This window comes from Haliaeetus leucocephalus, unplaced genomic scaffold, assembly GCF_000737465.1.
Source record: "Haliaeetus leucocephalus isolate CR32 unplaced genomic scaffold, Haliaeetus_leucocephalus-4.0 Scaffold284, whole genome shotgun sequence".
Lineage (NCBI taxonomy): Eukaryota > Metazoa > Chordata > Aves > Accipitriformes > Accipitridae > Haliaeetus > Haliaeetus leucocephalus.
Window position 1 is genome coordinate 7,492,320 of NW_010972720.1, and position 15,088 is coordinate 7,507,407.

General features: G+C 44.9%; 1 protein-coding gene across 1 annotated transcript; it reads left to right on the forward strand.

Annotated features, from left to right (window-relative positions):
• Positions 1-2,069: 2,069 nt before the first annotated feature.
• LOC104833395 (cytochrome P450 4V2) lies at positions 2,070-15,088 on the forward strand. The gene is made up of 11 exons (XM_010570029.1): positions 2,070-2,280; positions 4,234-4,346; positions 5,219-5,304; positions 6,902-7,092; positions 7,511-7,580; positions 8,801-8,927; positions 10,759-10,950; positions 12,350-12,452; positions 12,796-12,930; positions 13,103-13,282; positions 14,913-15,088. The coding sequence occupies exons 1-11, from the start codon at positions 2,070-2,072 to the stop codon at positions 15,086-15,088; spliced, it is 1,584 nt and encodes a 527-aa protein (XP_010568331.1).

A 15,088-nucleotide genomic window follows, 5' to 3' on the forward strand; every position in this document is an offset into this window, starting at 1 on the left:
TTCTAGGGACCACCACAAGCCTGCCTTGCCATTGTGCCTGTGGGCTGACATAGCTGCCTGACAGGATGCGTGCCTTCTGTCAGCACAGGCAGATAGGCTTCCATTTAGGTGAGAGGCTGAGTAAAAGCAGATTTTCATGCATTTATAAAAGCAAAGGTTCGCTAACTAGTGGAGTGCCTGCTGAAATCCAACACTGAGCAAATAGCTCTCCAAGTAAAAAAGGAATGCTAATCACAATCTGGTAGAAAACTCCTCTTCTACAGAACATCCTCCAGGGTTTGTAATGGTGCAAGTCTCAGTGACATAATTAGGCCTCAAAGATGCCAGGCCTCTCATTTCTTCTTTCTTGGGTATATCTTTTACATCTCATTCCAGTGTAGCCACTGCCTTTTTTTAGCAGCATCACTGTTGCCAGCTGCTGGCAGGATTTTGCAGTGTTTGTTCTGCTGTGTTCCCTACTGCTTTCCCTGTGGCTTTTCACCCTGTTCCTGCTGCTTCACCGTTTCTCAGTTTTTTCCTGCAGAAGGAGCTATCAGCAGTTAGGAACGCAGAGTGCAGAATCACAATTAACCACTGCATCTGGTTATCAGCTCCATGAAGGCAACAACCTGCAAGGTTTTTCATAAAGAGAGTAAAATTACCCAGCTGATCTCCATGTTACAAAGACAAAAGGTGGGCCTCAATCCTGCACGCTTACTTCCTTCCTGGGGCGTCACCTGAACAAAAGAGGGCACTGATGGCCATGTAGCTTGTCTCGTGTGTTTGCAAGACAGAATATGTATCTGCTATTTTCTGTCACAAACCATTACAAATAACAGCAAGAGCAGCAAAGTTCATTTCCAGATGTTTACTGTGCAGAAAAATGCAACAGTCAGCATTTATGATAAAGTGTTTGCTGGCAGATTGCAGGAACAAAGTGCCAAAATTTACTGCCCTCTGCTGCCAAGGGTCATCAGCCCTTTCTTAACTTCTGACGTTTTGAGCTTTCTCTGTTTGTGTTTCTTATCTTAGTTGCTTTGTTTACGCTGTTTGTTGGTTTACTAAAAATGCCAGTGCAGTCAGTGCAGTAAATTTTGGAACAAAACAGACAGGAGAAACATGGCTATGGCTATAAAAAGCTTTTGTGGTATATTCAGGGGGTGAAGTTTTGCAAATTGGGTGCGAGCCGTGCTGTCTTTTCACCGAACTTCTGTTTGACCACAAGGTTTCTGAGCATTGGAGGCTTTGAGGAGCAGGTGCTCAGCAGCCCTGCAGCAGAAGGAAGGGACTCTGGATCCTCCTGAGGTGGGAAGGGCAGCAGGATATACGGTGGGTATGGCACCACTTCTACCCAAGCACTTTGCAAGTTATGACCCAGGTGCTGGTGCTGCCAGTCGTGTTACTGGCACCCTTTAGCCTGTGACTGAGTGTTTGACAGTGAGATCAGTAAAGGCCATTTGAGCCGAGAAGCATCAGTGTGCCTTGCACTGCTGCTCTTGAATTGTGGGCCTGTATGGGCTCTGGTTTGTGTAACCCCTCGAAGTCATCAACCCAACTGAAGAAAGGTACTGCCCATCTGAAGCTCTTGAAACCCTTCAGGCATCGCATTGGAGAGCACTGGAGCAGTTCTGTATGGCAAAATGGTGGTGTTCTCTGAGCACCTGAAAACAGGAGAAAGATGATGTTGGGAAAACCCATCCTTCCCAAATCAGCAAAAAGGTGTTTTTTCTCTTGACAGCAGTTTGTGTCTTCCTTCTGAGGCGTTGCACGGTCCTGCGAAGAACTTTCTCACTCTTCACTCGAGTCAGAAGAGCCAAGCGAGGGCAGGGAAATGGCACGATTCTCCGGGGCTGCTCTGACGTCCGGAAGTGCTTGCAGACAGCCTCTCCACATGTGGTTTTTTTTTTAATATCTTTGTTTATTTTCTTGGCAGGAAGCTGTGCCTCGGGGCCATGTGACAGCTCCACCTCCCGCTCTCGTGGGCTGGGTCCCGGCACACTCGGCTGGCTGCAGTGCGGCCGCTGTGGGTACAGGCAGTGCCGGTTCCCTGATAGGGATCAGGGCTGGGAGCAGGAGGCTGGGAGGTGGTGATGGAGGTCATGCAGGGAGCCGCAGGGGGACCCCAGGTGCTGCATTTGGGGGCTGGGATCATCGCTCTGCTGTTGACGGCTGTGGCCGTCTGCTGCCTGCCCTCCCTGATGGATTACTGGAGGCGATGGTGGGTGACGAAGCCGATCCCGGGTATCAGCCCCTGCTATCCTCTGCTGGGAAATGCTCTACTCTTGGAGCGGGAGGGAGAAGGTAAGGGCAGCTCACGCCGCAGCCCAGCTATGAGGCCCCTGCACTGTATGGGGCTTTGCTGGAGGAGCCAGCACTGGTGAGGTGCTTGGGTGATGGAGCTGCGGCTGGCTGGGGCAGGTTGTAGGGTGTGCCATCACCTTTAGGTCGCTCTGGGGCTGTGGGCGATCTGCAGAGGGGAACTGTGTGAGAAGTGTGTAGTAGAGGGGAAAGGAGAGGAACTGCATAAATGTGGCGTTATTATTGGTCAAAGATTAGCTCGAGGTTCAATCTGATAGTGGCTTCCAGATGCTGGACTGGGACATGTTTCCAGTTGTTGGTGAGGTGGAACATGAATGCCGTGGAATATGTTTTTGTGACAGGGAGGCGTGGTGGATACTCTTGCAGGAAGTGCAGTTTCGCAATGCAGAGCACTGTGTCCCCATGGCTGTTAGCTGCAATCCAAACAAAGCTTTTAGCTTGTAAAGGAAAAATACTTCTTTAAACAATTATCTTCCCCCAAGTGAGCATGTACAAGGGACTTCAGCATGCTGAGTTGCTGGGTCAGTTTCAGAATTAACTGTGCCTTAGATTTATGCGTTAGATGCAAAAGAACTTGCAGACTATTTGCAGTACATCCCTCAAAAGCAAACCTGTCTGTTCTCACATTGATCAATGGTACCTTCTTTTTGCCAGGTACTTGAGAGACTGCTAATGAGCTACATGTTCCTCTTCTGTTTGGTACTCAGTTTTGCACAGGAGCATATTTCTTGAGGAGTCAGTGGTGTGAAAGTGGCTGTGGCTGTGCTGTCAGTGGACCAGCAGACTCCTCTGGGTGTGTTTGTGATGCCTGTGTATGCCAGTCTGCTCTGTGCACATGTGTTACTGGCTGTGCTGCCAGGTATGCTGCCTGAAGAGAGAGCGACTGGGTTGTGGGAGTGTGGTGAAGCCAAGGACGAGTACAGCATGGGCGCACACAGTGCCCAGTAGTGACACATGCTGAGACATGGTCCCTCTGTTCGCCAGGGTACACACTCGCATCTTTCCTCTGGATCCAACCCCATATCTAAACAGAGATATGAGATATCTTTCTTTGGTGGAAGCAAGGGCAGGCAGCTTTCCCTGAAGCTGACTTCGGGGAAGCAGTAGCAGGATCATAGTCAGGATGTGTATATGAGCCTGACTGAAAGACAAATCTTTTTTTCTTTTGCTTCTTCTTCTTCTTTTTAAATCTTCTTAAAAAAACCAAAACAATAAAGAGCATTGCTTCTCTCTCCAGAAAGCAGTTTGATGGAGGCTCTTATGTTCTATGGAGTCTCTAATCTCCTTTGTTAGCGAATTTAGAGAATTTAAGCATGTTGGAGTAAGAAAGAATTTGTTTGTAGACAAACAATGACAGTGTAAGGGCTCCAAAGATTTTCTTCAGGAGTCCAGCTATCAGAAGCTAGACATTTCAAGTGTTACTGGTTCCTGTGTAGTGCTCTGCCATTACTGCGCATGACATCACTTGTGTATGCACCACAAATGTAGTACCTGTCAATGAGGTCTCAGACAGGAAATGCTGAGACTGGGAAAGTAAAGAGGCATCTTGATACAGCATTTTGGCTAGTGTCAGATAAGCCAAAATGTAAGCATAGCCTTGATAAATTTTGATTTGGCTCTAATTGTTACAAAGAGCATTGCAATGCAGAAGGCCCATGCTGCAGTGCTTTGAGACTGCTTAAATCAAGCTGCCTTATCTACAGCTAGGAGGGGGTTCTCTAGAATAGAGTGCCTTCAAGAGTGCAGCCATAAAGAAATGGTCTTGCAGTACAGCTAATAGCTAGGTGCAAAATATGCTGCTTTGTTATAGTAGCAAGATAGAACTACAACAAAAACATAATTACAGGGCATATGGTGAAAAAGAGTTCATTACAGAAGTCTTGCTTTAGCAAAACCCCCTTTTTAAAAAATTCTAATATGCTATTTTCATTCCAGGTTTTTTTAAACAACTACAAGTTTACGCTGAAGAGTTCAGGAGTTGGCCATTGCTCAAAATTTGGATAGGACCGTTACCTGTCCTGATTTTGTATCACCCTGACAATGTGGAGGTGAGTGTTCTTGTCTCCTGTCTATTCTACTGTCATGCAAAGCAGTGTCCAACCTGTTAGTTTCTATTCTTTCGATGTAATTTTTGCAAAAAAGGGCTTGGTCTGATTTTACTTGAGATTGTCCTCTGACCCAGTACTAAAGAAGGGCTGAAAGTGGAAGAATATAAAAAGCCTAGTCTTGGAAAAAAAATAAATAAGATGGCCAGCAAATGAAACCACCAACTCAGTATGTTTTATACAAAGAAGCATCTCCTTTAGCTTTGTTTTCACATGTGTGAAAGCTCCTTCTCCCAAGATCAGAATGGACAAGCAGATAGCAGGGAAGATGGGACCACTGAAATAGGGACAGAACATTGTGAAATGCAGGTTGCAATGCTTGTGTCTGTTTGACTGGCTTCTGCGTTAGAACTTGGTTGGTGTGTCTTGATGCCATGAAATGTAGTCATTAGTTTTGCTATTGACAATGATTGTCCTTGATCTGGGAAGATAGAGTTGTTTCTTTGTTGGAGTGTTTATTGAAGAGATGGTACTTCCTGTGAGTTTGGTTAAGGCTGGAAACCGTTGGGTTTTCTCTGAGCTCTGCCTGTGACTTTGTAACACAGATTTTTCTTTTTCAGGAAGATAAGGGGAGTGGGGGTGGTAGGTTTTGTGTATTTCATTGTTTCTCAGGATTGGGATATTTACTGAAAGACTTGAGGGTGTGAACTCAATGTTTCCCCTGTGTACCAGCTTGTACTGAAATATTGTGCATTTTACTGAGGCTCAGGGCATTTTTGTGGAGGAACTGAGGTTGTGTGAAGTAATCTCATCTGAAGAAATCTCTCTCCATCCAACAAGTGATGTTTTTTCCTCTGCTTTAATTTTTCTGACAGGTTATTCTGAGCAGTTCAAAACACATAGAAAAATCGTACCTGTACAAATTCCTGCAGCCGTGGTTGGGCACTGGACTTCTGACAAGGTATAGTGAAATGCAGGTGCATTGCTGTCTTTCTGAAATTGCAGGGTATATTATAGGAAGGGGCTTGGGGGCAGGAATGCTGCGTATATCTCTGGACAGAGATGTAGGTGATAGCTGTAGAAGTCTTATTGCTTGTGATGGTCTTTGTTGCTCTTTAGCAGCTAATGCCCAATAAAAATCTTTTGGCATTATCTGTTTCTTGGCAAATTTGGCCATTGTTACTTTTTTGCCCAGAGGCTTAAAATGAATGTGTTTTGGGAAGTTGTATCCTATGGCAAGTGGTGTCTTTCAGTCTGCGATGCTATACACTGGATATTTTGAATGTTGTGATATGTGTCGAGTGGTCAGACTGTGGCAGAACTGTGACTGTGTGCATTGCTTATCATCTCAGCTGGTGGTGCTGCAACCAGGAGGATGAGTCTGAGGTTGGTGATGCTTTGGGGTGGGATAGGAGAGTATCTGTACCCTGTCCTTCATTTCCCTCGTGAAGTGGAGGCTTGGAAGAAGTGAGCCTGGGTAAAAGCGCAAGTCAGGAGTGGAGAGAGGGGGGACCAGTGATGTAAGGGCTTGGTGTCCTGTGGTCTTGGGCGGGTCAAGGGAAGTTTGGTCTGGATGATGCAGATGTTCAAGAGTCAGAGCAAGGTGAACATAGAGTGGCTCTGGTGCCTTTGTACCTCTTCTGTGTTTGTGCGAGAAGGTCAAGGTCCCCCTGTTAGCAATGGAGCTTTGTTGCCTGTTTGGAGCCCTCAGAGGTGAACTCCTCGTGCTTTGTGATGGGACTGTGGTGTCGTGAAAGCCAGCTGTGATCACGTGGTGTGGGGAGGCGCAAGTTTATGGGAGAGGATGAGGAATACCTTTTATCCTGAGTTTTGTTCATGGCCCTTAAGAAGGCAGTTATCAGTAGCAAAGTGCAGAGAGTTGAGGTCCATGGTCCATAGCAGGCTAACAGGAGAAGTGGTGTGATGGTTTACCCTGTAAGCAGAGCTTCCATTTGTGTGCCTGTGGGGCATGTGATTCAGAAAAAGTGAACAAGAACTCCCAGGAAGCTGGTGTCACCAGCTGTGGCTCCATGCTCTTTCAGTGACATGTGGGAGGTGGTTGCCTCTCTCCAAGGAAGTACTTTGCAGCCAGACCTTGAGGCACTAATTGCGTAATGTCTGTGGACCCTAGTTCTCTGCAATCCTCATTTCCTAGTCAGGGGTTGAATGCAAGCATGGGTGGTGATTCACAGAGACAGTGTGATGACTTGAGGTCTTGGTGCTAAATAGCTGGTTTGTTTTACAGATGGCTTCCCTCTGAGCCTGTGCACTGAGCAAGCATGAGGCCGTATTGCTTGAGGGCTTGTTGGCACCTCCTTTTGTTGAGAGCAGCTATAGAAATGGTGGCTTGTGCTTTGAAGGTAGCTGGAGCAAGAAATATTTCCATTTTGCTCCTTCTGGGTGGGGAGTGCTATGGACAGCTTGAAGAGTCATCTACAGCGTGTCCATCTGTGCAGGTGTTCCAGGCTGCAGCTTTTACTGTGTGCTTCCTGTGATGCTGAGGGTTTTATTTTTGACTTGGAGTTTTTAACCTTTCATTCTCCCTGTTAATTTTGCAGCACTGGGGACAAGTGGCGGTCACGGAGGAAGATGATAACTCCCACGTTCCACTTTGCGATCTTAACTGACTTTCTAGAGGTTATGAATGAACAAGGAGGTATTTTGTTGGAGAAACTTGAGAAGCATGTTGACAAGGAACCATTTGATGTCTTTCTTTACATCACTCTGTGTGCCCTTGATATCATCTGTGGTAAGTCCTCTTCAGTTATTGTGGTGTGGCTGCAAATGATGCAGAGGCTCATGAGTACAGCTGTGCCATGTTGTGTGAGGAGACAGTTGAAGAGGAATGTCCCTGCATATTGCGTGAATGCATTTCCATCCTCCCAAGGTCATCCTTCCTCCTAGGGTGTCTTGTGTCCATCTGAGCAGGTGAGTTTGTGGGATGGGCAGGGCAGAGGTAGCAGTCTGAAGCGAGCTTGTGTTGATGGGCAGGGCTCCTGGGCATGAAAATGTAGTCGGCTCATCACCTGAAATGGGATGTGTGTATTTACCTGTTGAAAGGATGGTGTGGTGACAGTCAGAGACTGGGAGCAGTAGTAACCTATTGTGTACTGGGACTCTGCATTTTACTTTGCATTTGTGAACCATTGATGATTTCCTCCTCCTAGAAACGGCGATGGGCAAGAATGTGGGTGCTCAAGAGAATAAGGATTCTGAGTATGTTCGTGCTATCTACAGGTATATGGAAATTTTCCTTGGCTACTTTGTAGTTGGGCTGGAGTTGATGCTGCTGGTGTCAGGGGTTCATCTGCTGTGAGCCAGGAGGGAGGGCCAGAGGGTCACAGGTGGAGGTAGAAAGCCAAGAAGGCAGGAAAACCTGCAGCTTTTGATGCATTTTTCTGGTATGAGTATATGCAATGGGAGGCTGAGGCTTTGAAGAGGGGTCAGCTGCCACAGTTAATCCATTGGTACAGGAGGTTAGAAAAAAACAGAGCTGCAACATTTCATGTCAGCGTGACTGGCAGAATTGAAAGGGTGGTGTTTTAGACAGCGTTTTAAAGCTGAGGCACTTCTGCTCTGTAGTTCACGGCAGTATTTACACCATTCAAACTCTATGTGACTGTCCAGTGGATTAGGCAAAGCATGGTTTATATTCCTGCCACACTGGTGGGTCAGCTGTTTGTGGCTTCTCACCCCTAGCCTTAATGGGGCTTGTTGAGATATGTGTTGCAAAAAAGGAGTGGAATTAGAGGGTTTGATTGTCATCGGTTCCTTGGCCTTTCCCAAATGGTACTGCAAGTGGGCTGGCCTGAGGTCAGTCTAAATGTAATAATTTCTCCTCAAAGTCTCTTTCTGCAGCCAAATGCATGTGCAAGAGCTGAATAGCAATGACAATCAGCCCTTCCAGATGTACTCCAGTTGTGTTTGAGCATACTTGAGGTCTCATAATGTTTATTTCAAATACTTTTCATGTGCAGTCTGGCATATATGGTACCTGGATAGTCAAGTAGTAATGTAATGCTTTTAGATGACTTTTTGAGGTCATAGAGCAGATATTTTGGAGTCCTCAACACGTAGTCTTTTCACGTTGTACATATCTTTTCAGCATGATCAGTGCTTTACTGATGTGGAGTGGGACTGGACTGGATGACTTAATATGTCTGTTTCAAGAGGATTTCCACTAAATGAGAGTATGCTGTCCTTCTCAGAGTTCAGTGCTTAAAGATATAAATCATGGTGATGCTGGATGCTGGGACAAGTTACAGAAATTTTGAGATGGTTTAAAATCAGGAAACAAATATGAACATCCTCCCTTTCAGATGAATGGGTTTAAACCCACACAATATGTTAAGCTCCATTTCACTGGTGGAGGTAGAACTTTTTTTGGTTCTTGAAAATCTGCTGTAAATGTATTTTTTGTCAGGAAATGTTACATAATGTAATTGTTGTGCCCCTAGGATGAGTGATCTAATCCAACAGAGACAGAAGAGCCCTTGGCTTTGGCCTGATCTTGTATATATGCTGTTCAAGGAAGGAAGAGAGCATGAGAGGAACCTCAAAATCCTTCACAATTTTACAGATACAGTATAGATTCTTTATTATTATTATTATTTTTAACAGTACATTCTAGTTGTTGGAGCAAAGTCTTGCACTCAGTAGAGAGCTTCCAAATGGGGGTGAGGTTCAACTCCCTTGATATGCATCTATTAAGAGGAGAGCTCTCTCTCTGTTGTGTTCTTTTCAGGGAACTCCTTGGCATCCCAACAGCTGACTTCTCTGTCAGGAACTTTGTCATATTTAAGCAAGGAAATATACTACTCCAAGGGAGTAACAGGACTTACAGGTCCTTGACAACCGAAATGAACAAGAGTTCACTGAACTCCTGCTCTGCCCCAGATGCTCCACATCTGAATCGCAACAGCTCACTGCCAAGTTTGTAGCAGTAAGCATAGGGCTCTCTGCTTGGTAATGTCCCTTGGTCCAGCCCTCAGAAATGGAAGCCTGTATTCATTTTCCCCTATTTGGAGCAGAACTGCTGAGATGAGCAAACACATGCAGGTCCCCACCTCAGCAATAAGACACTTTGACACAGAAACCTTTAGGCATACGTCACTGAGAGCATAAAACGCAGTGTTGTCTCACCGTGTTAGACTGTGCAGGTAACAGCCCTTTCTCTCACCAAATAGGCTCTATGCTGTTCTTGCCAATGGTTGCCCTCCCAAGTCTACTGTTAGAATGTTCCCAGGGAGGCCGCTTTCCCCGAAATAGGTGTATGTGCCCCACAATGTCGTTGTATCAATGCCACAACAAAGGAAATAATCTCTGAACTTTCACTACATATAATGAGCCACATTGACTCTGCATTGGTTTTAAGTAATTCATATTTTGCTTCCTTTTATTGGGAATTGCATCAGTGAGTCATGAGAGGCTCTTAAAGGGACCTGCGGTAACACTTGCTCTCTTCCAATGCTGTGCTGCTGCATTGGATATAAGAAGACAAATCTTAGAAGATGACAAAGGAACAGTAAATAATAATATCACCTAGTGTAGGTGCTGACAGAATGCACTGAGACAAAAGGTTGTTCAATATCTGCTTTTGTATGTGTATGTTCAGTGAGGGAAACTGTGTGTGTGTGTAAAACTACTTTTTTTTCCCCCATTCAGTGCTTCCTCTGAACAGAATTACATATTCTACACCCTTTATTTTAATTATTTTGTTGTTGAGAGCAATACCAGTTTATTGAAGGGTTCTGTTTTGCTGTTATGACAATGGTGGTGACAGCAGGAAATCTCTGTCTGTTGCTGGAGCTGTTCTTTGACCTACAAAAGGGAAGTTCAACCATTGCTTTCATACTGAAGAAAATTTGGGAAGCTTTAGTGTAGTGTTTCCAACTGTGCTTTGTGTAGTCCTGATGCAGGGTGTGGGGTGCCCTGGCTTCTCTTTAATCTCCTGGGTTCTGCAGAGATTGGAGATATGATCCTTTCCTTAGTTATTGTATAGGGTAGAGAATATCTTCTTGGTGATCAGTCTGTTCAAATTGTAGTGATGGTTTTGATTTGCTATCACTATTGTTGGCATTCACGATTGGCTTGTTCCAGATATTCTGGATGTGTTTACACTACTTGAGGATCAACAAGTTGTTTGCATAGTTTGGCTATCTATTTTCTTGATCACACAAAGGCTATTCAGGGTTCATTCTATTGCTTGGGACAAGAGGGGTTGGTCATATTTCACCTACTAACACAAAAAAGTCAGTTAAAGTTCATAAGCTAATGCTGAGAGCTATGCTAACTAGCTCATGTAGACTGCTACAGATGTATGTTGTTGTTTTAGTTAGTTGGGACAAATCTGTGTGACGTAGACTGTGCGTGTGTGCTGCATGCATCATGTCTAATATAATGGTTCTAATCTCAGGTCATTGCAGAAAAAGCTGCAGAACTTGAAAACGCCAAGCAAACAAAATGTGATACTGATGGTAACTATGAAGAAAGTGGCTCCAAAAAGAGAAAAGCTTTCCTGGATATGCTGCTGAGTGCAACAGATGATGAAGGGAACAAATTGAGCTACAGGGACATTCGTGAGGAAGTGGATACTTTCATGTTTGAGGTACCCAAGGAACCTTGGGTTGTTGGTGGGTTTGGGTTTGTGTTTTTTGTTGTTTTTTGTTTTGTTTTATTTTGTTTTTTCCCCCAGAACCCAAGATTCACCATTTACAGGTGGAGACTCCTCCTTTTCTTAGTTCAGGAGGTTGCTTTTAGTATGAAGTTATTTTAGTCCTGGAAGCCCAAAAGGAAATCTCTATAGGATAGAAACTACTGAAGGATAGAAACATTTGAGCCAGAATTGTGTGCCCTGGCAAAATGTTGGGCAATACACATGTGGTAGGCCCTGCCTATGTGAGCAGGCTCTACTCATGAGAGCAGGTGCGTAATAAGAGCTTAATGGCTGATGTGGGCCATGGGCTCTCAGCTCCTGTTGCAAACCTCATTACTGCTAAAGAGAGCTCTAAAGGGTTTCAGTGTTTTGCTTTGCATTTTGTCAGCTCTCCTCACATTTTGTCCCTTGCCACATTGGCTGTAACCTCCTGGTTCTGTCAACAACTGTGCATTGGTACTGTCATCTTGTGCCTGGTGCCCTGTCCAATGAAGGATCTCAACAAGACTTTCACAAGTTTTCCACACACATCCATTAGGTGGACCTGAATTCTATCTCAGAAGAGCTTAATTCAGAGTCATATTACTGCTGTTGTAACCTAAAGAAACCCTCTTCCCATTTTACCATTCCTGTACTACTCCATAGCTGGATTTTGAAGAGGTACAGTATCCTGAACTTCACAAGTGCTCCTTTTTAGTACCAAAATCCTTTGTTGGTCAACTTTTCCCTTTTCTGTTCCCTGCCCCCACCCCACCCTTTTTTGTGTGTTCCCCTTCTCTTTGTTTCCTTTCCTTTCCAAGTTGTTATGTGGTGCCCGGAACTGTAGTAGCTGATCCCCCTTCTCATAGGAAGCCAAGAAGTATTTCCTCCTATGGCCACTGTACTGTGTCTCATTAGACCCTTTTCTGGATAGTTTTGTACCTTTTTTTGGATAGTTTTGTAAAGGTTACAGATTGTGTCCATTGTATTTCTCCCGTGGTAGTCGTTGCCTCCCCAGATGTTACATTGTTGACTGGACAGTAACCGAAAACATGAATATACATCTGTTTCATTGTGTACATACTGGTAGTTGATGCACCTTCTGGGAGGCAGAAGAGAGCGCTGTTTGCTTGGGTTATTTCAACACTTTTCCATTTTGGGCAGTTTTCAGGCACCTGACAGAATCATGGGTCATCTTACATCCTGATAATCAGCATGTTTGATAGATATCTTCACTCTTGATTTTTTTCTCGTGGTCATGGGACTAATAAATCTCACTTTCCATACTACTTGCACACCCAAGTATTTACAAAGCCTACTTGTGCACAGGAATGGTGTTGAAGTGAGTGTCTTTGTAAATCTGTACCTCTAGGGCCATGATACAACAGCAGCTGCTATGAACTGGGCCCTGTACTTACTTGGACATAATCCTGAAGCCCAGAAGAAGGTTCACAGAGAGCTGGATGAGGTGTTTGGTACGTTTCCGTTCCCACTGCATTGGGGTTGTGGTGGTGTTTCCATTTGTGAGTGGGGATGTGATACATTATAAGCCTAAATGTAGAAGGGGAGGTAGGAACATGCCTTGTGGCCCTTCTGGAGCTTTCAATAGCTAGAGGTGATTGGTATGGGTGCTGGAAGGCCTGTAGGAGAGTACAGCCAACTTTACGGCTTTGGGGCAAGTCATGCATGTTCAATGTATGTGTAGCACCTTCTATGTGGTCTTGGTGCATGATGAGCATTTCTGGAGGGAGCTGGAATGAGCTTTTCACCAAAAATGGGGAGTTTTGGTCTTGCTCATCCCCATTTGCTTTTGAACAGGCAACACTGAGCGTCCTGTTACAATAGATGATTTGAAGAAGCTTCGATACCTTGAGTGTGTTGTGAAAGAAGCCCTTCGGCTCTTCCCTTCGGTTCCGATGTTTGCCCGTGCCTTGAGAGAGGATTGCTGTATTAGTAAGTAGTGTCCTGTGTTTGCTACTTCCTATCCTGCTGGCATCTCCTCAGTGGAGGTGTTGCCCAAGTAAAGGGCAGCGTTGTTTTATTTTTTAATTTTGCTGTTGTGTACAGAAAGTCACTTATTTGCTGTTGTTTTGACCCTTCTTCTCCCTTTCCCTTTTCTCTTTAGAAGGATATCAGGTACCAAAAGGCACAAATGTTCTTGTCATAACTTATGCCCTGCATAGAGACCCCGAGAGCTTCCCTGACCCAGCGGAGTTCAGGCCTGAGCGATTCTTCCCTGAAAATTGTAAGGGAAGGCACCCGTATGCTTACGTGCCCTTCTCAGCTGGTCCCAGGAACTGCATTGGTAGGTAGCTGAAGAGTAAGCCCTTGAAATGTGACAGTGCTGCTTCTGGTGTGGTAATTGTGGCAGCAGTGAGTGTATGAGAAATTTAAGTCTTTATGTGCCTGCTGGTCGTGTCTCCCCTCTCCATCCCCTCTGAATTCTGGGCACTGTCTCCCCTGCAAGCCTGGTGCTTGAGCTGACATATTTTGTTTCTTCCCAAGGGCTCCTTTCTTCCCAGAGGCCAATGTCTATCATGCTTCCCTCTCACTGCCTGTGCAGCTTGGCAGCATGTTAATGGGCTCCTGTGTTAGAACAGGATTGCTTCCAAATTTCTGATCCTCAGTGTCAGCAAGACAGAGCGAGAGAAGGCAAATGTCCTGCACTTGCTTTGCTCTGGAAAAATCTATCTCAGCTGGGTGTCCCAAACATGCTGTCTGCAACTGATGTATCCTTCCCCTCTTTCTGACACCGTTGTTGCTCTGGTGTTTTTACTACCATCCCAGAACTTGTTAGCTCTTCAAGTGCCACCAGGACACTTAGAATTTATCAGTTCTCAAAGTAGAGGCATCATTGTTTATATTTTACAACACAGGAGAAGACTGTTCCCTGCACTGATCTTAAGTGCAGATGGGGAACATTCAGCAATTTTCATGCCATTTACAAGAATGGGAAATACTACAACTTCTGGGTTTTTGGTTTTGTTTGTTTTATTTTTGAGGGGCAGGGTTGGCTCTTTTGTTTGTTTGTTTTTAATTTCTCTCATTGGGAATAGGTGCCCTTCCCATAAAAACAGCAGACCATGTCTTCCCATGTTCCAAAGAGGAATCCAATTTAATATTACATGTCTAGCTAATTCCTCGGTGTATAGGAACAAGTGCAGGAGAGTTGGTTCATTAATATTATTGCAGAAATACACCACTGTGTACATGTGTACAGACATCCATCTGTGCATATTATACAGAGGGGAGCGCAGAAAAAGTTTTGAGCACTGGGTTTTGTGTCCTGTTCCCATTTTCAGTTTAGTTTGAGTGAACTGCCTGGATTGTGACACTTGGTTTGGTTTCAGTCATACTTCTCTGTTCTTCCCTTTCCTCCTCCACCCTTCTCTGAAATGTAAATTGAACTTTGCCCTCTGTGATAGCAAATGATCAGTGTGTGTGATGCTTAGTGTTCTTTAAAGGAAAGTCTGTCTGTCATTCTGTTGCAGTTGTATCTCCTTTGCTCCTCTCTGCCTATATGGAACAGTGGGATTTGTCTCTCCTTGCAGTCCCCGTGCTGCATCTTCTGCTGCTCTGGTCTGTCATCCATTCCTCCCTGCCTAGTCCATCCAAGAGACATGACAAGGCTGTGTTTTGTATTAGTTCCATGTGAAGTGTTTCCTCTTTGCTGTTTGAGTTCTGCATACTATGGGAAGGAGGACATGTTGTGGATTGTGCCAGGAAGGCCAGAGTTATGATGCAGAGAAAAGTGCTAGTTTCAGTAGTATCCATATGACCTCAATTTTGGCCTAAAGCCAGTTCTGTTCTCAGGGCAGATGCACAGTCTTTGCTGTCCTCTGTTCCTAGGGGTATCGCTGTGAGCATGCAAATGCAGCAACTGTTGATGCAACCTGACAATAACATCTTTTTTTTTGCTGCCCTGTAATTCATAGGTCAGCGCTTTGCACAAATGGAGGAGAAAGCTCTTCTAGCCCTCATCCTGCGGCACTTTTGGGTGGACTCATGTCAAAAGCCAGAAGAGCTTGGTACAACTGGAGAACTGATTCTTCGTCCAAATAATGGCATCTGGATTAAGCTGAAGAGGAGGCCAAATGCTGGATCAGAATGA